This window comes from Protomyctophum parallelum, assembly GCF_964188405.1.
Source record: "Protomyctophum parallelum genome assembly, chromosome: 19".
Lineage (NCBI taxonomy): Eukaryota > Metazoa > Chordata > Actinopteri > Myctophiformes > Myctophidae > Protomyctophum > Protomyctophum parallelum.
Genome location: NC_139717.1, coordinates 12282916 through 12308314, shown reverse-complemented (window position 1 = coordinate 12308314; position 25399 = coordinate 12282916). Strand labels below are relative to the sequence as shown.

At 42.8% G+C, this 25399-nt stretch overlaps 1 protein-coding gene across 1 annotated transcript; it reads right to left on the bottom strand.

The window, feature by feature from the left end:
• Positions 1 to 519: 519 nt before the first annotated feature.
• LOC310876266 (cleavage and polyadenylation specificity factor subunit 3-like) lies at positions 520 to 25183 on the bottom strand. The gene is made up of 18 exons (XM_083789753.1): positions 24982 to 25183; positions 22381 to 22444; positions 21977 to 22074; positions 20542 to 20670; positions 19666 to 19843; positions 17751 to 17840; positions 16974 to 17124; positions 16544 to 16719; positions 15810 to 15968; positions 8543 to 8689; positions 7072 to 7224; positions 6520 to 6628; positions 6038 to 6136; positions 4936 to 5030; positions 3505 to 3592; positions 2746 to 2812; positions 2291 to 2387; positions 520 to 1389 (listed from the first exon to the last, which is right to left on the bottom strand). The coding sequence occupies exons 1-18, from the start codon at positions 25050 to 25052 to the stop codon at positions 1288 to 1290; spliced, it is 2073 nt and encodes a 690-aa protein (XP_083645879.1). The 5' UTR covers positions 25053 to 25183; the 3' UTR covers positions 520 to 1287.
• Positions 25184 to 25399: the final 216 nt, after the last annotated feature.

Here is a 25399-nt window from a genome sequence, read left to right as displayed (position 1 = left end):
TTTGATGAATTGAACAATGTGGACCCTGTTGTAAACAAGTGTAATGCTTAATTGGGTCGTCACTCACAGTTAACAGTCTTTGTATTGAGTTTGTGCTTAAAATGTACTGTAAATTCTACAAACTGTTAATAAATATTTCAATCAATCAATCAAAAGTCAGACAATCGCAGTAAGACTAAGCTATAGGCCGATGCTGTTAAAGCCTCAACCTGTAGCATTACTGTCCTCACCAAAAAAGAACAGATCTAGCAATGCATCAAAACCACCTAACTCAAGAGTGTACAAATAGCCTATAACCAAATGGACCCTTAAGCCTGGCTTGTAGATCTATATTTTAACACTAATTGTTATCAAGACAATTACCCTACCTTTAAATGACTCTTCTGCAGAATATAACAAATACATTTTCAACATTTGCTTTGTCACAATCAAAGATGAATTAACTGTTCCAACTACTACTAGACTGAGTTAACTAGTCATCATAAGAACAAAACAACTTCCTGGAGGAGACACAATATGGACCATCAAAAATATTTATTTCACTGTAAAAGAATTCATTTAACAATGACATTTATTTTATAGAAAAAAAGAAAAGTACAAAAACAAACTGGTGTGAAACATCAATATCAACCGAGAATGATTCCTTTGGAATCATGTTTTAAACAAAGACTCCCAAATCTTGTTTACCAAAGCAACAGATTCACAAAATGATGGAGTTTTGTTGGCGTTGTAGAAAAAGTCAGATTTTGTTCACACTGACAGTGTAAATGTTAATGAAGCATTACGATATCATATACTTACATTCTACACTTAACAAACCCAAAATCTACATCTTTAAAGACCAGTACATGCTCCTCTCCAACATCCAAACCTTTCTTTGGACATGGGGGCGATATATAACTTAAAATTAACGTCATTCCGAACTTCTGACAGTAAGTCTGTCCGAAACGGAAGAAGCATGTCATCCCTGTCGGGGCAGAAACCTTACATTAATGATCTACTTGATCATACTACAGCATCACAAACAAAACATCAAATGTAGCATATCCGCCAAGCAACGAGCATTGAGCTCGTCAATCCGCTACTTTTGCTAGTTTGCTATTAAAATTTGAATCCTGAAAAGTAACAATTTTGGACATATGAGGTTTCCACCCAACAGAGACGTATTGTGGTCTTATGAGCTCAAATAGCAAAGGTAGAAAAAAAAGCTCTCTCTCTCTCTCTCTTTTCCGGGTCTGAATATGGCTGGATGGATGGATTGGGAGGGGTCTCAATCGTGTCTGCTGGTCAGATGACGGGGTTGAGGGCGTCGTAGAGACGCTGCACAGCCACCTCCACCATCTCCTTGAGAGACTCGTCATCAGCACTGCCTTCCTCATACTCCACCGCCTACAAACACATAATACTGGTTACTATCACTGCTACCATCTCTATTATTTACTTTACTATCATACATAATACTTTATCTGACTTTTTTCTTCATTATTCCACGCCACACACATTTCTGTGTTGTCACTTCTCTTGTATCCTACCGACTCACCTGCCAGTGAGGAGCCCCCGTCGGGGGACGTAGTAGAGCCTTTTGGGAGGGGGGGGGGGGGATCCCGAAGGACCTATGGTCCCTCATTGTATTAGTTTTTTTTTTTCTTCTTCTGCCAAATATTGCAGTTCTGACTTAACGGTGCAGTCGTTTCTTTGAGAAACGTGTCAATATGGTAGAGGTCTATGCCAAACGATGAAGACACGAAGCCCACAAGTATTGGCCAAAGGGTGGGCTCTATAGCACTCATTTGAATATGCAAACTTTGACGAGGCATGAACCGTTTGTGACCATTTTGGGTCCATTTGGTTCCATTTGTACACCCTCAAGCTTCCCAGCCTGGAGGATAGACTTTCACCAACACGAAACAGGCTTTGTTTTGGTTAGTAGTGAAGTGGTTTAGATTATTTTTGGTAAAGTTGAACACCTCGCACGGGAGTGGAATTTTCACCTGTGTGCACTGTGCACCCCTGGCAAGGCGTTAGTGAGAACTTGCTAACGCCAGGGCTAGGTCCTGAGAGAATTCTCAGGATTGTGTGAATATGGATATAGATAGGTAAACACATGACTCTCTGGCAAATACAAAGACATTATATTTGAACACATATGGACAAACCCGATACAAAGTCAATGTTGCCGTTTACATTTCAATATACTTAGATTCTTGAAATAAAAATAGATTTTTCGAGGCAGTTGCTATATCATTATAGTTGTAGTATATAGCCACATCTACTCTGAAGTGTTTCTTACCCTGGTCAGTGGGTTGATGTAGGCTGTGGTTCCATCCACTGTCACACTCAGGCCCTTGTTTTCTTTTAATTGAACACATTCCTCCCCAAACATGTCCCTGATACACACACACACACACACACACACACACACACACACACACACACACACACACACACACACACACACACACACACACACACACACACACACACACACACACACACACACACACACACACACACACACACACACACACACACACACACACACACAGAGAGAGAGAGGCCTTATAGATCTGAATTAATTGTACATTTATATAGAAAGTCATGTTTACATTCACAACAAGAAACTACATTGACCACATAAATCATGAATCGTAAAATAGCAGGCCTACAGGTCACGTTGCATGGAGCTATTTCTGCCAATCATTAAACATTAATGGAAGGTTTGTAAATTGGGGAACCAGCACATACTGTAGCATGAGCGCCAGTCTCTGAATAAATAGATCCAAGTCCACCTCTTCCTTCTTGGAGTCTAGAACTGCAACACAAATAATCATCATCATCATCACCACCACATTAACACATTAAGACCTGTCCTATTCTACAAATGCCTTCTAAATCAGTGGGTTCTCAAACCTCCAAGGACCCCCAAATCGATATACTTTTGGCCAAAAATCAATTTTGATGGGTCGCAAGTAATTATCCCCGGGTCTTTAAATGTGTTTAGCACGACTGTACTATGTTTTCATAGTGTTGCGTTACAGTAGCTGCTGTAGATCTGAATGAATAACGCAGTGGTTCTCAAACATCTTTGTAACCCCTGTAAATTACCCTTTCATCCACGGCATTCCTGAATTACATTGTTACTCTATAGCACCTATTGTCATATTAACGGTGTGTAGATATACAATTCTTTCCCCCAAAGATACAGTATGTCAAGAGGAAAACTGGAGAGAATGTGTTTCCATTAGGACAGACTGAAAAATAATACTTGGTGTACTGTAGGCCGGTAAAGAACGCACCAAGTACACTTTAACTCAGTCTGTTTTACTAGAGGATCTAAAGCGGTTAAACTGAAGTGATTAACCGCTTATTGATACATTCCAAATATCAAAGTATTCAGAGGCATTCCTGGACTCGCGTCAAGGCACCCACTTTGAGAAACCCTGGAATAAATAGGAAACAAAACGGAAGAAAGAACACAGTGTGCTCGTTACAGTGTGTACTGACACTTCTGGGCCTTTGGGTTGGACTGGACCTCCAGGATCACCGTGGTAACAGCATCAGCATACATGTCATTCAGAGGGTTGGCCATCCACTGGAGACACACAATGAAACAACCAACCAATCAGATTTGGTTATGCAGTCTGGTTGTCAAACCTTTTTTCATTCCAAAGTCCATCCGACGTGCCCACACGTCATAAGCAATCCAATCGACAGGTTGCAATAATGTGTACACGTCTATCACATGATATCAAACGAGAGAAGAATATTCTGATTTTTTTTGAGTGGTGCAACCACTCCTACAACCAGCTTGCAATGTCCTCGTACTTGTTTGTGTGTCTGTGTGTCTGTGTGTGTGAGCACGAGTATGTGACTTAATAATAGCAGTAGGGGGCGCCAGAAACAGTGAGAGGGGTAGTGACTCTAATGAGAGAGAGTGAGAGAGAGAGAGAGAGAGAGAGAGAGGGGGGGGGGGGGGGGGGAATTGCACCACTCAGTTCACACGTGTGTGATTTTTTTTTTTGTTGCACTCCAAGGCCACCATACACTTCGCTCTTCGTTCATGTGCGGTCCGGTCACTTCCTAGTTTACTGCGGCAGAAAGAATGCCTCGTCTCTCCTAATCTAGGGCGCTCTCCGTGGTTTTGATCTGATGGATATACTAAGCTCTTCATTTTTGACTTCTCACCTGCCTCTCGTTCAAAAATATGAACGCGAGGGATCATCAGCGATTATTATCGGATTCTTAGCGAGGTAAGCAAGCAAAAAAATATCTCCGTTTTTTTCCGGAACAGAAGGGGGGGGGGGGGGGGGGGGGCAGAAGGGGGGGGGGGGGGGGGGGGGCTTTACAGAGTAAAAGCGGTCATGTGCTGATTGTGTTAAGGACGTGGTGAAATGAAAAATAAAATGTTCACACTTTTAGACCATGTAGATGCTAAACAAAATTCGTTTTAATTACTTCATGTAAACGCAGACATACTGCGTGATGAAATAGATAGACCTTTATGACTATAAATTAACCTTAATTTTTTATTACAGAGCTACTGCGCTTTGAATCTTATTCAAGATGACGTCCAGAGCTCCAGACGGTGCATACTGCATTTATTACTCTAGTGTTTCATTTCAACATGTCTTTAAATAACGAATTAGAAATGTTGAATAGTTAGTCAATGTTCAAAAAAACATATTTAACATATTTAGGGCTGTATTTTGCGGTGTTAAGTACCAGGTCTTATTACCTAACTTGAGTAAACTAAAGACCTGGAGGCGTGATCAATGCTCTTTGGCCACTCCGAATAGCCAAATGGCATTGATCACGCATCCAGGTTTTTAGTTTACTCAAGTTAGGTAATAAGACCTGGTACTTGTTAAGACACGCAAAATACAGCCCAAAGAGTCTTCAGCAGTGCATTTCAAGTATACTATAAGGTTTTCTCACCTCCAGAAGCACCATGCCAGCTTCATGGATCAGAGTGATGCTTTTAAACACCTTCACTGTGACCTTCTCTGTTCCCTCCATCACCTCCACATCCCCTGTACAGCGCGCACACACACACACACACACACACACACACACACACACACACACACACACACACACACACACACACACACACACACACACACACACACACACACACACACACACACACACACACACACACACACACACACACACACACACACACACACACACACACACACACACACACACACACAAATTCTCTTTAGGCATTCAGCAGACACTCTTAATCCTGAGAGATTTACACTAAACAAGGAAAACATGAGGTATCTATCTACCGTATCTATAAATGCACCATGTCTGTAATCCAGGTAACTGAACCGTTCAACCACCGACGCGTTCCACACCACCACAGGGAGTGCAGTGCCCGGCCTTGGGATACACCGTAGTCCAGAACCAGCATAAAATCCTCTGCCCAGGCTCTGGACAGGGCCCAAATTAGCCAATTGATCACACCTGATCACCCCTAGACCTCTACATATGGCCTGTTCTGACATCACAATGTGTTCTGACATCTGCATAGACTCCATATTTGGGGCATGACTGACCAAGAACTCTATACATGGGCATGAAAGGGACACAGACATAACTGGGTCGTTTTAAAGCGGTGCCCTATGGGCATAGAAATAGCAATCTAGTATCTGTCTACATAACATTCTATCTGACATTTTAGCCTTTGCATAAGCCTGCAAGGTCGTCGATGCTATAGGTCAAGTGCTACAGGCAAAGAGTCTGAAGAGGTGAGTCTTCAGATTATGGCGGAATATTGGGAGTCCATTGTGTTGGGGGCTAGACAAAGCCGGATGCCGGATTTGAGCCAACAACCTCCATGGTGGTGGGCAGGGACCTTTCCACTACGCCACCCGAGCGCTCGAGATATAAGTGTTCATCATTAACACCACCACCACCGCACAACCAACACTCCCAGCTGAACACCCGAGGGGAGGGCGAAAACTAACTAACCTGCTAGGTTTTGTAGCTGGCTGACCAGTAGAGAGATGGAGCAAGAGACACTAACCTGCTAGGTTTTGTAGCTGGCTGACCAGTAGAGAGATGGGACCAGTGAAGGGAACCGCCTGGGTCTGTTTGACTGTTCCCATGGCAAGGTCTGTGTAGGCTATAGGACAGACAGACAGACAGGGTTGTGAAGATCATGAAATGTTACTTGATGATTCATTGTCATCATACAAATAACTGTGATTAACAATTGAATTGTGTTTCTGGCATCAGACATTGGATCATATAAATACAAATTACACTGTGGCTAAAATAGGCCACCTATGTTTATTCTTTCAACAAATGTAACAAAATAGTTAGTGGTTATAGCCATAATGATTTAATGAATACGTAATTTTTTATCGCAAAACAACCAATCATATTGTGTGGACTAGGAAAACACAAGGTCTATTTCTCAAATTGTACTATACTTGTGGACACACACACACACAGTCTCACACACACACACACACACACACACACACACACACACACACCCCTTACTGGAGAGGTCGGAGGGAGTCAGGATGTGGTAACTGAAGTTGCGTTTAACGAGGATCCCAGACACTCTCTGACCCTGAGCAGTCTTCTTGTCGGCCAGGGAACCCATCACCTGCAGCAAAGGATCATGGGAGTCAGTATGTTTTGTGAAGCAGTGGTTAAAATAGGGACACATCTGCTGTATACATGTAATAAAGCAGAATTATCTCATTCATGCAGTTATTTATTTTTTCTGTTATTTGCCTTGATTATATTCTGTTCCAAAGAGAATTGGAACAGACTATTTTTTTTGCAGCGCAACATGTTGTGAGATTGTAGATGGTGTCTGAAGTTCAGCTGATGTCGTTAAAAAATGTCCATTAATGGCCAATATATGTTGATACAGTATAACTGACACACATGGGGTTCATAAGTCTATTATCATGTTCGTTCAATAACCGCCTATCTTTTAGGTTCTGTCCTATGAGGGGGATTTATAAATCCATTATCATGTTCATTTTAATAAGCATGTCTCTGACAAGTGGTGCGAGGCTAGCGTTGTGGTGTCACTGTCACCTTGGCCAGTTTCTCTCCTCGGTAGTTGAGCGTGACAGCCTCTGTGTTCCTGGGGCTGTGCACCTCGATGTGCACCTCGTCGTTGTCCTCATACTCTCTGATGAGGGCAGCCTTCAGGCGGGCCATCTCGTTCTGCTCCCCGTGTACCAGGATCTGAACACAACAGGCAAGGCAACTGGATTTCAACATGCGATCCAATGTGCCATCAAAATGACATTGGGATGCATAAAACAAATATAAGTAAAAGTGAATGGGTACAGTTACAGTGCAAAGTAACTAAATCCATTTAGACCTGAGGGCAATTTTTAAAGGTCCTTCTAAAACCTGAGGTCTTTCTGAGAAAGTACCGAAAACGACTACAAAACTACATATAAGGGGAAAGTAACGTGGCCACCCGCGGCAGCCCGTCTAAAAGAAATAAGAGTGGCAGCAGACTTGCTCCAGATTATGTGGTGCATAAATCCTGCTTCCCCCACGTTTATTTATTTTTGTTTTAGGGGCAGAAAGCAGACCTTTTCCCAGAGGTCTGGATGGTTCATGATATCGTATAAGATCAGAAATGTGTTTTGCAAGCTATATAGAACAGTAGTACTTTGACACACAGGGAGCCAGACAGAGGAAGGCTTTAACAACTGGAGTGATATGCTCCACTTGCTTGGTATTAGTAAGGAGTCAAGCAGCAGCAGCGGCATACAAATAGTTGTTTCCGATACCAGTATCGGAAAAGCTGCCTATATACTTCCTAAAATGCCAGTATACCAGTCTTTTACAGCCGGTAGTCATAAGGTGGCTACCGTCTTTTTACAAGTCATCAGAAGCGTGAATGTTCTGTTCAAACAACACCTGAGTCTGAGATTTTAAGATTGCAGTTAACATGGCGGTGGACGGTGGGGAATCGTTTCATCGACAGATCACAGGGAGCCGAGCGTTACCTAGTGACGGGAACACTGCTAGACGGTGGATATCAGCGAGGCCATTCTGAATCAATAAACTAACTCAATAACCACTGATGTAGGGTAGGGACACACAATATTGAAATATTGGCTGTTGTCTGACAACCGATTACTTATGGTGATATTGATAGTCCGTACAGATATTGCAAATTTTGCAATGCAACTTTCCAGTAGGATTTACCATGCACTATTTTGTTTTCCCATGTGGTTTGGGGAGCGCTTGCTTTTGTTACCTCAACAAAGGCAGCTGTGCTGAAAGAAAGGGCTTGAGACGCCAGGCGTATGGAGTGCCCACGGCGAGCAGCTGACGGATGGCCTTTACACGAGTGTCCGAGTTGACACGCCACAGCAGACGGAATAGTTTATTGTGAAGCAAAAAAAACGTCTCAGCCAATCACAGGACGAGATACATAAAATACGGTAATAAAACTGTTTGGCTTATTATGACATGCCCAAAAGAGGGAGGGCAGGTTTGTGGCGTAGAAAGGGTAGAAAGGTAGAAAGGGTACTATTATTACCACATGAGGAGGCTTGAGGGCTCTGATGAACTCGCTGGTCTGCTGGTAGTCAGTGTGAGCAGAGAAGGAGATGTAATCCACTGACATCTTCAACTGTAGCTTCTGACCCGACATGGTGGCGATCTCCTCTGGTTCTGTCATGATGTGCTATAACACACACAGACACACACACACACACACACGATTAACACTATTAATATATGATGACAAGATTTTAGCATGGCAATTTTGTGAAGGCCATTTTAGCCGTTTTTCACAATGCGATGAATTGTAAGCTTGCAGATATTCTTTTTTTGGCGGCCGGCACACAATTAACTATCATCAAAATGTCATATCCTAAACCTCAACCCGAATATTTTCCAAACTGTAAGTAACTGTTCTTCAACCATAAAACAACGGTTATCTTGTCAAAATTGTCAGTTTCTCAAATTCTACTATACTTACACAAGTATTGCAATACAAGAAAAACACACTGTACACATAGAGAAGTCACATGTTGATTAAAGCGAGAGGGTATTGTACCATGCAGAGTAAAAGCCAAAACCGACTTAAACCCTTATGGTTCACCGGAGTCTCTCAGGGCTTTATACTACCGTAGTGTCTTTTCGGTTTTCGCTCTACATCGACAAGGGTTTGCCATGGTTAACAGGCTCAGTAGTCCCAGGTTCCAAAAGATGGAACACCAGTTTGCTGTCCCGGTTAATTTCCCCATACCTTTTTGAGGGGTGCTAGCCCCTCCTATATTCAGCTATAGTAGATTTTTGTCCTAACACAAACATTAAATGCCATTGACAATTAATGGAGAATTTACATCATGTGTCTGAGCAAATCGGCTATTATGTCCTATTAAATGCTATTGACAATGAATGGAGAATTAACATCATATGTATATGAGCAAATCTGCTATTTTGTTGTAACACAAACATTATGTGATCACACCCTCACTTCATACGGGTGTGATTTTTTATTATTGGCTCAGCTGCAGATTTGACAGATTCCTCCGCAATCGGTGTATGAATGTGGGTGAATGTGATGCACAATCTATGTAAAGCGCCTTGGATAAAAGCACCAAATGTGCCATTTACCATTTATTAGTCTGTACTCTGTAGACTCATGTAGGAAGATGATCAGCAATCTCTGCCTACTGAGATATGTCTGGAGAAATCTAAAAAAGAACTACACCCTGTTTTGTACTAGTGATATAACAATATATAAAATGCTGCCAGTCAACTTCTGTCTTGTGACTCTTGTCCACACTGGGGAAATTGGAGGAAGCGAAAAAAAGGGACAACTTCCGGGGAAGTTCAAATGCTGGAAGCCTTGCTTCCGGCTAGACACCGTCTGTCTCAGGTCGTGACCAGGCTTTTCTCTTCACAGAGGAGTAAGGCGTCGCGTTCTAATCTTGAGGATCTGCTACTTCTGATGCTTGTGTGTGACTCTGTAGTATGATCAAGTAGGACATTATTCATTTAAAATATGGTGATAAAAGGTTTCCGCTCGACAGTGACGATATGTGAATTGTGAATGTGTCCCAGACGAGAGGTTCTCATAGTGGGGTACAGGAGATGAGACAAGTCTGTAACTATGCTCTGACAGCATACAAAGAGTTATGGGAGGTCTGAAAGAGTGGAGTCACTCTACCCACACAGTTAAGGACAGGAGTGAGTCTGTGTCGATGTAGTCCCGCGTGGCCAGACAACCATTTCACAATCTCCAAATGCTATAATAGTCTGGAACTACACCTCCTGTAATCCGAGACGGGAAGCTGTCCTTCGTTCATCATTTCCATTCACGAAAATATCTTAAAATAAATTAAAATTACTTTTTTGAGCAGTGCTAACCGCTCCAACACGTGGCTTTGTATTCATGTCCATTCCACCCCCTGTGATGTCGTGTTATATTATTCCGCCCCCAATTCCCATTCAATGGCATAATAAACTAGAACTGCACTCTGTCGAGTGCATACTTGCTTGTTGCACACTAGTAGGCCATAAATGGCCAACTAGTGAGAACTTTCGACTGCTGTAAACTGTGGAATCTCAGTATCTCTGTGAAGGAACATTTGAAATGTCTAATTATTAGGTGTAACTATTTGCTACCTATCTACTTTATGCATGTAAACACCTAGTATTATTAAGTATGGTTCAAGTTTCTATCTATATAAGAAATACACTTATCAATTTAGAAATATTCTAGATCCCTTTTTAGTTTTTCAAAGAAAAATAAATCATTGATATGTGATGAAAGAAAAGGTATATAAACTGAATTAAAATATGTTATACAGTATAATTATTTTATTATTTATTGTAAATTGTCTTTTAGATCAGTGGTTCCTGTCAGTGGTTCTTTAGGCCAGTTCTTTAGGTCAGTGGTCCCCTCTGAAAGTATATATCTTCTCTTTCTAGAATAGAACTTTGTCCTTTAACTCCACGCTCTTTGATATTTTATCTACCCGCGGACGCTGTATGCACTGGATGATAGTCTAATCCTGGGTAAGATCTTACAGGTCTGACCTGCTCAAAAGGACTTTTAGATCAGTGGTTCCTGTCAGTGGTTCTTTAGGCCAGTTCTTTAGGTCAGTGGTCCCCTCTGAAAGTATACATCTTCTCTTTCTAGAATAAAACTTTAACTTAGTTTTTGCATATATACTTATTAATGCTGGGCCGTTATCGGCGTTAACGTGCTGCGTTAGCGCGAGAATATTATCGCGCGTCAAAAACATTATCGCCGGCCCAGGCCGTAGCGTAACGGTCTGGGCACCGGACTGGTAATCCAGTCGCAGTGTGCCGCGGGTTCGACTCCCGGACCCGACACGGCCTTTACTGCATGTCATCCCCCCATCTCTCTCCCGTTTCCTGTCAGCCTACTGTCTGTCCCTTCAAAAATCAATAAAAGGCGTAAGCCGCAAAAAAATATCTTAAAAAAAAAAAAAAAAAAAAACATTATCGCCATTAATCTATTCTCAAAGTTGGGTCTGGGAGCTGGGTCTGCATTGACTGCATAAAGCGAGCAAACTAGGAATTTCACTTTGATAGTTTTACCTGGCGGAATTACTCTGTGGGAGGGAGAAGTCCTAACCTAACAGGGACAAGGTGAAATAAATTATTCTGAGAGCGGGGCGGTAACAAATCCTAACCTAACCGGACACGGGTGAAATTAATGAACAGTGCGGCGTGCCACATCAAACGTCAGCATGCAGGACTCTGTGAACCCGGGTTTGCTTCAGGGGAAATTTCTTTACAAGAAGCTTCCCAATGGAAACCTCGGTGCAATCCGCAGTAAATAAAGGAAATGAAGCAAACAATGTGGCGGGTGAGGAGCTGAACACAGTTGGAGACGGAGAAAGCATATTTTACGCAGCGCAAAGATGTCCCGTTACCGTGGATAGACGTGGTCGAATGAGGAGACTGAAGCCCTGGTCGCGAGGTGTACATTAATCAATTGCTTAAGAAAGAAGAACACTGCAGTGCAGTGTAATAGTATTATAGCCTACAGAATATTCTGTCTGTCTGTGCGTGCCGTAAACATGGAGTGCTGTCACTGTGTGGGGACTAGTGGGGACTGGACCTTTCATCTCAATAAACTGTAAACATTTTGCGCTGCTGTCTGTTATATCAGTGCGCTCAGCGCTGTGCCTGCATGCCCAAAAGAACAGTGTGTGGCACTGTGGCTGCGTGCGTATAGTGAGAGAGAGAGACGGGGGGGGGGGGTCCAGTCCCAGACGGCACGACACATGCACGTTATGAGTATAATTTTATCACAATAGATTTCACTGTGTTGTAGGCTAGGTTTATGAATGGAACACATTGATAAAGGTCCCCCCTGCTGCGTTTCCAATTGCTACGGATGACAGTGTGAAGGCAAACCGCAGCAAATTAAATATGCAAGAATCCCCAAATCTCCGCCCATACGCATGAGTCTACCGAAGTATTAGGTGAGAATGTGACCTAATATGGCTCCGGGGAAAAGTGTTCGTCAAACTACTGAATGTAAACAGTTCTTCATCACCTCTAGGTTTACAGTTTAATTAATGTCATATCCCAGAAAAGGGGGTTGTTCTTGCACCCACTGTTTCAAATTGCCTGTATGGTAACGTGTTTATGGTTATTCGTGTTTAACTGAATAAACAATGTATAACACACGTATATCGTTTTGAACATTATTATTATATTTTCATTACCAATTATGATAGGGCTCCTGGTCTAATGGGCCACGTGGCCCGTTCAAGGATTTACTTCTGGTCATTATTTAGGTAGCGCACACATATTTTCAATGCTTTCGGCAGAGTTCAAATGAGCCATTTTAATCTAGATTAATCTAGATTAACTCCAGAATTGCAGTGAGATTAATCTAGATTAAAAAAATTAATCTATGCCCACCACTAATACTTATATATACTTAGATATATACTTAGTTTTTGCACACTACACTAACGTTAAGCTTTATGGTTAACTTTCTGACACTATCGTTACTTTTATACACCCCAGAAACATAATGTTGTATTACTTACGTCATCATTGAGAGCAGTTATACATATACTATATAGAGAGTATGTAGTTGTAAGTTGATTAACGGTATAGTGTGGTTACTTTGCGCCAAAAACCGTGCCAGCCAACCCGCCACTTGATGCGTATGCAAATAAAACAGCAGATTTGTGCCTGGTTTGCTGGGACCAGATTACATAAATGACCATATTTCTTACGTCATCATTGAGAGCTAGTCATACATATACATATACACACCATGTACTCTGGTCCCAGCAAATCAGGCACAATTTGCTATTTTATTTTACTGATTATGTATATAGTATACGTATGACTAGCTCTAAATGATGACGTAAGACATACGTATACATATACATATACTATAGAGTATGTAGTTGTAAGTTGATTAGCGGTATACTGTGGTTACTTTGCGCCAAAAACCGTGCCAGCCACCCCGCCACTTGATGCGTATGCAAATAAAACAGCAGATTTGTGCCTGGTTTGCTGGGACCAGATTACATAAATGACCATATTTCTTATGTCATCATTGAGAGCTAGTCATACATATACACACCATGTACTCAATTTGCTATTTTATTTTACTTATTATGTATATAGTATACGTATGACTAGCTCTAAATGATGACGTAAGACATATGGTCATTTATGTAATCTGGTCCCAGCAAACCAGGCACAAATTTGCTGTTTTATTTGCATACGCATCAAGTGGTGGGTTGGCTGGCACGGTGCACACAGACCGGGCGAAATTATTACTTGCGCGCTCTGCTTGCGCAAGTAATTACTATGACATCAGTACTTGATGCAGCGGATCTCCTCATCAAGGGCACAACTCACTTCACATGAAGTGTGATTTCAAGCTAAATTATGCTTAGACGATTTTTAATGTGTTTGCGACAGATAGGACAGCTATGGGTCATTTATATGGTGATAATGTGTCCGCGACAGATAGGACAGCTGTGGGTCACGTCTAGGCCACCGATCAGACAGGGAAAGAGACAACAGGGAAAGAGACCCACGAAGCAACACAGCAGACACAGCAGCGTGTCAACCAAGCTCGGCTCGACGCTGACGCGCGTGACCACGTGCTTCCGGCAGTGGGGACACACCAGGGGCACCGGGTCCCTCCAAAACACCACCTCCTGTGCATACAGAGGGTCCCCTCCTGGCAGGGACAGGGCTCCTTCGTACAGAGGGCAGGTGTCCCCTGGGACATGATGGTGGGAGGCCTCGTAGGAGGGTGGGGGACCTTTAGGTGGGAGATCTGTTCTCACGGGAGCCGTTTCTCCAGATGGAAGAGGTTGACCTCCAGGGGTCTTCTCGTTGGGAACTCCAGGGTAAGGAGGAGGAGGAGGGTTTCCTGACATGCTCTGTCTCTTTGCTTTCAGCTTCTCTCACTGGAACCTTTGGTCCAACTGTAAAGTCCCAGCTGCCTCTTTCACGTTCTCTGACGTGCGTCTAATGTATTCAAGATCATCGCGTCACCTTATATTAACAGACCAGAGAGCTGGCATGATGTCACACTAAACAAGGCGCTGTCATGCATGTTTAGCGATGCATCATACATCACATTCCGTGCTCAGCCAATCAAATCATCACTATGGGGTGCACAGTACACACAAACACACAAAGCTGGGCATAGGAGGGCCTAGCACCCATTTTCAACCTCATCTTCATATAAATGGTTCTCATTAATGGTTAATTAGAAGACGGCACCATTTATGTGTGTACTTACTCACTGTGTCTCAGAGGAGGGCTGTGGACAGTTCACAACTTCACAAACCTGCCTATCTGTGAAATCATCGGTAGGAACTGGTTTGGTCAATTTGAAGATTTTGTATAGCCTACAAGAGTCTATAAATCTAGATTATTTCTATTATCTTAATTAAAAGTCTTACATTTCCAACATTTTCTGCCCATTTGTCGTTGCATCTACCTCTATTTCATGCCAAATTGCTCATATATGGAGATCTCTAATCTGTCTGTCCATGTCCATTTTATGCCCATACCTGTATGTAGAGATCCCTGATGTCATCCATATATGCCCTTAACCCATTCTGACCGGGCACCCATTTTGGTGTCGGCATCATGTTATGCTTTAGCTATTGAAAAATAGCAGATCTACAAGCTCATATCGCGCCACCGAGTGGCGCGATACGAGCTTGTAGGTCTGCTATTTTTTTTAAATCGAAGAGCGACTGACATTTTTTTAATCTGATCTCAGGTCAGAATGGGTTCATCAGGACCAGTGTGTGTCCGGCGGAAACCTCGTATGAATCTGATCTCAGGTCAGAATGGGTTAATGCCCATATATGGGCATGACATCAGGGATCTCCATATATCGACATGGGTTATGGACAGCCACATAGCAGAACTACTCGCCGGCGGGCACCAGTCCCTTGAGCCGATGCCACGCGGCAAGTTTGAAGGTCAGACCCACATATGGAGTGGACTTTGTTGCGCACATGGGCATACCCCGTTTTGTGTCCAGCTCAAAGTGCACACCACGTTCCAAGCTTGTACATCTGCTACTGTTGATGCTTTTGTGTGACGCTGTACTATGATCAAATATATATGGCATTCATTTAAAAAAGAATGTGAAGTGAACGGCGCCTTTTAGCATTATGATGATGTATTAGACCCACATCATCTCTCATGGCGGAAACCACACTTAGCTGCTACCGACTAATAGACACCCAAACACATAAAGTCATATGTTGGAAGCGTTATTCTGTGTGTTTGGAGCCCATTCATCTGTTGTATACCTTGGCCAGAGTTCCCTCCACGCTGTACCCGGCGATGATGACGCCGTTCCTCTTGTCGGTACACCAGCTCTCAAACAGCTCCCTGGACAGTCCGCTCTGCATCATGCCGGGCGACGCCATCACCACGCTGGGGCCGATGTCGTCGAAGTGGTCCATGCTCTGTCACACACACACACACACACACACACACACACACAGCACATGACACACAGGTGGGACGGATGGAGGCATTGTTGACGCATTGAGTGGTTCTCAAACATTTTCATGTCAAGATCCCCAAACATTGTATTATATATTTTGTTCCAGGGACCCCCAGAAGCAAAGATTTACCGGTAAGTTCAAAATGTTTGCTTTAAAGAATTTGTATATCCAAATGTTGCACAAAATAGTACCACAGACGAAAAACTGTCTAAGTCCAAATTTCATTCTGACCCCTCCACGAAAAGGCCTCGTTGTCCTGAACCCTTATCTATCATTTATACATTATGGATCAATAGTGTGGACGACAGTTTTTCGTCTGTGGCATTCATTAATGTTCACAACTTAGCCAAAGTTAAAGTGGTTACAATCTAAAATGACACAGATGCCTTCCCGGTTTTAATGGATCAAAACAACAAAAAAATCTCACGACTGAAAATGTGTCATTAACAGTGTGAAAACAATATTGTAGATTATGACGTTTAGGTATTACCAAGTTATTTCAATTACAGTGCGTGGCTGGAGATGAGACTCACCTTGAGGTTGCTGATGTGTTTAAAGACAAAGGGGTTGTTGATGTTGATAGCCTTGCGGATCTTCTCGTTCATGGCGTTGACGTATGTCTGGTAGACGGCCATGCACTTCTTAGCCAGCGCCGAGGCGTAGTAGATGGGGATATCGTGTAACTCCGGGTGGTTCTGCCAGTACTCATCTGGTATAAACCCCCCCACCAAAAAAACAACACTTTTATAATTTAGGTTGGGTTTTGAAACAATTTGTTTCGATCGTACCCTCACAAAAAAACATGCTCTAAACTGCTCTCCCCAGGTTGACAGAGGGAGTGTCGCGCCTAGAATTACATGATTAGACAATTGACACTGGGTTAAAAAAATGGGTTAAAAAAACATGGGATAAAAAATTATATATAAAAAGGGAGGGTATTTAATAGTCAAAAGTTAAATTCACCCAGAATGAGCAGTAGTTCCTGAGCTCTGCCCAAGGCAAACACGGGGATGAGACATCGGCCTTCTCTGTTGACGATGTCATGGACTGTGTTACAGAACCGAGCCTCTCTCTCCTCTCTCTTCTCGTGGATGTGCGTCCCATAGGTCGACTCCTACACGGGTACGCGCACACACACACACACACACACACACACACACATGCTCAATAAACAGTTAATCTCCGTCGTTTTAATCAATCTCCGTCTTGGGCAACAGACCGTACTAAGTACCAGGACGGAGAATTCCGTCTTGGGCCCTTAAACTGAAGTAAAGTCCCTAGCCTGCCACCACAGAGCTCATGGGTTCGAATCCACCGTGGTACATCCGGCTTTGTCGGGTGTCTATATGAACACAATTGGCCCGTGTTCGGGGAAGGGAAACCGGGCAGGGTGAAATTTGTCACTGCATGTATTCCTACAGGCCGGCCGGGCAACCGGTCAGCAGGGGGTGTTGGACGGGAGGAATGGGCGAAGGGCAGGCCCTATGTCCTCCCGGTGGGGACACAAAAATATGTGTGGGAAGGAATTCATTGGCATAACAACTACCGGTACATTGGCGAGAAAAGGGAGGTAAAAAAACCAATCGACTACTCTAAATAAATATATACTTAACTGAACCCTAAGCTCACAGCACGTCAATGTGATCTTGTAGATCTGCAACTATTGGCAAAGAGATCTGGTGTAGAGGGAAGGTACAGAATAAACTTGTGTCTACCAGTAAGTGGTTGAGAGAGACTCACAGTGATGAGGATGTCTGGTTTCACGGAGGGAATCTCGGCAGCCATCAAATGTCTGTCCTCCTGGCGAGAGAAGTCTCCTGTATACAAGATCTGAACACACACCACAGAGATGGTACATTAGTGTGACACTGGTACTAGTAGGAGACACTCACACTGTAGGACAGCTGAGAGGGGGACAGACAGTAGGAAAGTTTAGAGACAGTACACGAGAGAGACAGTATCACAGCTGAAAGGGAGAGTGTAGGAGAGACAAGACAGCAGGAAAGCTGAGACGGAGTGTAGGACAGACAGGCAGGGTAAGGAGTGTAGGACAGACAGGCAGGCTAAGGAGTGTAGGACAGAGACAGTAGGAAAGCAGAGCGAGACACTGTAGAAGAAGCAGATTAGCCTCTAAAACAGTGGTTCCTAAACCTTTCAGATCGAGAACCAAAAAGAAAGTTCCACAGGACCCAAACTAGTGAAGCTAGCCAGAAAGGCCGGAGGAAAAATATTCTCTATGAGGCAATTCTCTGGGCAATATCGGTAGAGGGCGCATTGGAGTAACAAAAAGTATTTTTTTCCCGGTGGAAACAAAATCCCTTTTTGGCCAAAAAGTACCGTTTATACGTGTGGTGGCCGGGGGCTCAGAGTGCGTCCACTAAGGAAAGTAGGCGTTCTAATGACACAATCCGCCTTTGTTTTGGTGAGTAGCAAAAACTTTCTTTTTATTTACGCCAAAGACGAGAGGCTGGTCTGATTTCCATGTGAGAGTTAAAAGCGAAAGTAGCATAGCCTTAATGCAGGGCAGAATCATAGTAGCATTAGGGCTATGGACCAGAGCTAACTCACGCCCAACTATCACACTTGATAGAATAGAGTGGAACCGGTAGCGACAGCCCCGCCTCCTGCTATTCATTTCAATGGAAGTTGCTCACTCCTCTATATGGCTGGAAGGCAAGTAGTGGCCGGGTAGATTCGTTATTCGTTTTTCAATACATTAAGAGATCTGGTAAAATAAAATATAAAACTAAATAAAAATATGAAATAGAATTAATAAATGATAAAAGCTACTTTCGAAATGGCAATTTTAGCATTGGAAAGCATTTATTTTTTCATTTTCGAATGAAATTCATATTATGAAGGAATTAATGAATTTCATATTATGAAATTCGTTCTGACAACCCTAGTGCATAGCTGCACAAAATGCTATATTCGGGGCTTGATTTGAGTTTTATTTGACTTAGATCTGACAATAAACAATGATCGCACGGCATCAGGGACAGATCAATGTAACATACAGTGAAGAAAGCGAGCATCCGTTGAACCGGAAATGATTGACGGCCAGATTCGGCAGATTTCTAAATCGGCATAATGGTGAAGTTACCGCCACCATCAGGACTGGGTGTCTAATACTATATACTTTATAGCATTAAAATGAAATATGTTGTGTATATCACAGATTTTTCTATTGGCATTCAAATGATGAATTAAAATTATGGCAGAAGGCACTGAAAAGCTACTATTAGGGGTGGTAGTCCAAGACAGTTCAGCCGATCTACAGGCTCACAGCATGACGTGCTCACACTGTGAGCTTGTACATCTGCTATTTCTAGTGAGGAGATGCAGCACAGAATTAAACAAGGGCAGGTTAAGTACATTGGCACCCTCAGGTCCGGGACTAGTGGAGAAGAAATCCAGTAGAATTAAAAGACCGTTGTTGCGCTTTGAAAATCTAACAAGCTCACAACAGATATTTTTTAACGCATGCAACCAAGCATAAAATCAAGCGTTACGACACCATCAAGACCCGTCAAAATAACGTTTTTGTCGACCAAATCAACTGTAGATTTAGTTGTCCAAACTAGACTACAACTAAATGGATTTTTATTCAAAAGTCTATATAAACATTTGCTGTCAAAATCAACACTCTGTTCACCTTGACTCCTGCGATCTCGATCATGAACATGGCGGCTCCAAGCACGTGGCCGGCGTGGTAACACCAGAACTTGATGCCAGCCACCTCCTTCACCTCGTGGAAGTTGATGGTCTCAATCTTGTCCATGCTCTCCTCCAGGTCCGTCTCCGTGTACAACATGTCATCTGCTGAGATGTTGCTGTGGGAGGCAGTGCACACACATTTATTTTTATAGTAAAATGGTAAGCCAACTTCCCTTTGTAATTTAGTTTTTTATTTAAAGAATATTATATTAGGCCCAGGCCGTAGCGTAACGGTCTGGGCACCGGACTGGTGATCCAGTCGCGGTGTGCCGCGGGTTCGACTCCCGGACCCGACACGGCTTTTACCGCATGTCATCCCCCCATCTCTCTCCCGTTTCCTGTCAGCCTACTTTCTATCCCTTAAAAAATCAATAAAGGCGTAAGCCACAAAAAAATATCTTAAAAATTTTTTATTTATGATGTTATGAATGATGACATGGAGACAGTGTAGAAGTAGCCCAGCCTGTGTGATTTCTTGTCTAGCGGGGCGAGTGCCAGTCGAAAACACCCCGCACCCCGCAATGCATTGCATTTAATAACTTAGAACTATAGATAAAAAAACATGGATAGCGGAAATATACCACTTTTTGCAACGCGTTGTGAGCTTGTAGATAGTCTATTTCGGCTATAGTTTTTGAAAGTATATCAACATTTTTCAACATGGACACGATTATGACAATTATAAAAAAGATATAATTACGATCATCTCAAATTGTGATTAGACAATGATGTAGTACTTGTGACGGGCCTATAGTCCATGAAGTGAAAAAGGGTTTGAGCATCAGTAGTAGAAGCTGTACAAGCTGAATCCCACCTGATTTTGACACAGTCTGACAGCAGCCAGCGGTAGATGGCCTTGGTGGCATGAGTCATGAACGTCCTTCCTTTAAAACTGGTCTTCTGTAAAAACCACGGCAACGCCCCACAGTGGTCCAAATGGAAACTGATGAAAAGAGAGGGATAATCATTTTGAATCAGAGCATGTGAGCGGAGCGGAGTGGTGTGGGTTGATTTTGAACTGAGCGCGGAGCAGGTTTTAAAATGGGTCAGAGCGGCTTCCTGAGCTACACATGCACATTATGTGACGTTTAAATAACAATTATAAGAATTGAAGCTGAATGGGCTCTATACATACAGACCATTTTGGAAAGAACCTCCCTACTGCCTACTGATACAAACAAATGAAGGCTGTGTTCCAATTTCCATACTGGTCAAAGAGTCAGGGTCAAGAGCCAAATGGCCCTGTACATGTCTGTAACTCAACAAATGGAACCAAATGGACCCAGAGTTATGGGGGTCCTTGAAATGTAAAAGTTTGAGAACCACAGTATGAGTTTAGTATCATCGGTAACACCTTTGAAGGAAGTAGGGAAGCGGGCCGGAAGTAGGAATAGTTATTCTGTGTGCATAGAGCCCATTCAAATAGCAAGCAATGAGTAGAACACTCCCAAACAAAATGGTCTCTGTGACAAATCTAGGGGCCGCAATCTGCATTCAAAGATCTTCCTAGAAGCTTTGTCATTGGTCGAAAGAAACCTGGTCGCAATGACTAACCAATCAGGACGTAGACAGGCAAATCGACCCATGACAAAGCTTCTAGGAAAATCTTTGAATGCATATTGCGGCCCCAAGATGTGTCACAGAGACACTTTTTTTTGGGAGCGTTCTACCCATTGCTGGCTGGCTGAATACAAATTAAAATTCATCATTAAAATCATTACAATTTTGACATTATTGCTTATAGCAGCTTTAAGGAAATTCAGTGAAAGAATACCGTACATGGTGGCACACAGGAACAGCTAAAGGAGTTCAGTGCCTTGCTCAAGGACAACTCGGCAGTTCACAGGAGGTATACTAGCACCTCTCCTGCTACCAGTAGTCCAGCACTGTGATTCGTGCTGGACTTGAACCAGTGACCTTCCAGTTCCCAAGTCCATACAGACTGAGCTACTGCTGCCCCAATATCCACAAGATATTTGCCATAGACGGGGTTCCCACACATTTTAACAAAGAATTTCCAAAACCTTTCCAGAATATTTAACCCAATTTCCAGGCCTGTATAACAATCATTAAAAGTTTGAGAAAAATAGCAAAAGTAGCAGAACTACAAGCTCAAAACGTGTTGCTTTGCTACTTTTGTAACATTGTACTGGTGTAGCATGAAGTAGGGCGAGATTCTGCCCGACAGCAACGATATAGTAATTACATGTATAAAGATTGCAACAGCGAGCCAGATGAAATTAACTTACTGGCTTATAAGCAGCAGGTCTATCTCTGCTGGATCGATCAGGTCGATGTAGGGCAGCGCGTCCATTCCCTCCAGTCCTGGATGGATGCCGCAGTCCAACTGCACAACAGCAGCACAGTACAATCCTTAGTCTGCTTTACAGCTATGGTAACATACTATAAACAGTATCTCCAATTTGGTCAAGGTAACCCTAACAGAGCCCCATTTGATACCATACCAGATTCCATTATGAAATGAAAGAACGTAAAATATTGCAAAACATAAATATTGCAAGATGGATACACACGCACTCACGCACCATTTTATAGATGACTAGCCTCCAAGACCTAGAGGCTAGTAGAGAGACAAACGGCATAATTATTATTATTTATCTTTATTCTGAATTATTATATTGATATATTTTACCATAATCTTTCGTCCTTTGAACTCCAGGATGATACACGATCTCCCGACCTCCTGACCTGCTCCTCTGCGGGGACAAAACACACACAGAAATTAAAAACAGAATTAATCCAGGTAAACCAATAAGAAAGGTTTACCCGCGATTTGCAACGAGCGATTCTAAACTCAAACTAAAACATAATCACCTGCATGGAATTTATTGACAGAAAGTTACATTGTAATTACAATCTAATGGGTCCCAGGACACAGGGGTGGTCTTTTAGATGAGTCCCACTCCCAGTGACATTTTATGAGTCCTACTTCAACAACGTTAGCCCATTTAGACCTGAGGACGATTCTACAAATGCCTTCTAAATCACAACAGTTTTCTGAAAAACCCATGTTTCTATCTCAGTCGTTAAAAACATTAACTCTGAATGAATATATATTCAAAGATTTGCGCCAGATTTTCACGTTTTATGGCCCTCATTTATCAATCGAGTGTAAAATCTGCCACAAATTCGAGTGCAGGTTTCGTAGTACACCCACGTCTCCACGGCATTTATAAAGTGATCGCAAACAGCTGATCCTTCCTTAATTTCGTTCTCACATTAATAAATGTCACGGCTGAATTTGATCTGGCACGCCTTAAGAAATCAAGCCTCGCCCTCGTTTTTGCGACCTGAACCACTGCTATACGATCTGGAAACCATGGTTACCGTGCCTTTCTGCCCGCCTCACCCCCCTCTCTCATACACACACACACACACACACACACACACACACACACAGACACAGACGCACACAAGCTGCACGCACACGCAACTTGCAAGCCCAACTAACTGGTGTGTTGTTAAATAAATAAACAACGAACACCTGCATGAATTAAATAAAGTTGTAGGCCTACCCTGTCTGTTCCCTCTCACCTAGCTTGCCTTGCTGTCATGTCCACGCACGCACGCACCTACATGACACATTAAATAAAGCTGTCTGTTTCTCCTCTTCCTCTCCGCTTCGTTTCCCTTGCTGCCCGCCTCACCCCCCGCACACATATCGCAATTTTTCACTGTGTGTTGTTAGTTGTATATTAAATCATTAAAGTATTTTTAATTTAATATACAACAAGATATATTAGTGAACGAAAACCTGAACCTGTGAACCATAATTAAATAACAAATAGGCACACACACGCTGCTGTTTTGCAGGTGCTCCTCCTGTCCAGTGTGTCTGTCTGTCTGTCTGTCTCTCTCTATCACAGTGGTCCGTCCGTGACCAACTGACCATGCACGTTCCGACGTTCGACAGTCTATTTAGATTGCCTCGCAGACGTTAGTCACTGCAGTGGCCGCCGGCCGGGCTGTCAACTGTCATATGAATGTGCAGCACATGAGGCTATATTATAGCCTCATGTGGCTGGTGGTTGCTTGGCTGGGTAATATACCTATATATCTCCGATGCAGTTCCCACTTGCGCTGGGAGCCTGGCACGGTACATTTGGCATTGAGCGACGCGTCGGGTTTATTATATTGCACATACCATAAGAAAGACATCGGCCTTCATGCTGTAGATTAGGCTACAGTAGGCTATACCACGTTGGGACTCTCCGCAGCTGAGCTGCAGCACTGTCTGCTGCACTATACTCTCCAACGTCCCGTCATGGAAATATTTCAGCACAGACAGCCCAAATCCTCGCATGTATGCGCTCATGCAAAACACTGTTTAAATGGCTTAAGCATCTCTTGCAACATTGTTTTTAATTGCGCGATTTTATCTCCTACTAATTTCATATGACACATGTATTCCTTAACATTTGTATTTATTTATTTTTTACATGTAGCCCATATACATTATACATACCTTTTTATATAAACATTTTAGGAGTGAATACATATATGTTTAGATGCCTGTGACAGCCTCTCAGCAGTTCAGACAAGGCTGCTCCGCTTGTGTAAAACAGAAAAACAGCGTACGGCGGCTGAAGAGTAGACGTGACTATTTGTCCTACTCAAGTTCAATTTCAAGCTTTGCCGGAAATGTTAAATGCCGAAAATGTCGGTAATTTCGGCGTGCGCCCATATTTTGGCGTACGCACGGTTGATAAATGAGGGCCTATGTCTCTGTGGTGCACCTACTCCAAGGAACAGCAATGTCCCTACTCACTACTAGTCTATGTCCGTCCCTATGTTTAGAGTACCAACAGGGGGCGCTGTTGCACCACTCACTTCAGAATGGTCTGATTCTTTTAATACATTTGACAAATTGTGAAATGAGACATTCTGCATGTGTACTTTTGATACTTTAAGTACATTTCGATGCTAATACTTTTGTACATTTTGATCGCCGCATTGTTGTAACAGAGTCTTTCTACATTGCAGTATTGATACTTTTACTTAAATAAAACATTGGAGTTCTTTTCCACCACTGACTTAAGTAATAAGTAAATAAGTATGGCAGATACAAACTTTTACTCAAGTGAAACACTGAATGCTTTTACGCGTAACGGAGTACATTGTGGCACTTCTCCTGAAGTAAACAACGTGACTGTACTTTGATGCACTTGTTGAATGGACTTGAATGAAGCTATTGCCTATTGAGCTAAGCTAGCTGCGTGCATGTTGGACTCACAGGGGACGGATGAGCAGCTGGTCGCTCTCCTCCGCAGGGACTGTTGCATCTGTTTTGCGCTTGGCCGCCATGTTGTTTCACTACGACAGCCTTGTCTATTATTAGTATCGGTGTTTATTAAACACACTTTAATCATTCATAACTACTTCAGGGGAGTTTTGTCAGACAGCTTCACGGCCACAGAGATGTTTTCCAATTTCCAGTCGCAGACCTACTGCGTCACATCCGGCTGACCGGCCGGTCCTTGTTAAAAATATGTCCGTGTTAGATACATCTTTGGTTCCCAGTTAATACATTCCCTACCATAGTTACAGTCTAACATTAACAATGTTAGACCACACCCACAACACCAGAGGGAGTGCAACAAACCATGTACAACCCAGATTCGGCACAAACAAGGGTCTAAATTATTTTCGCT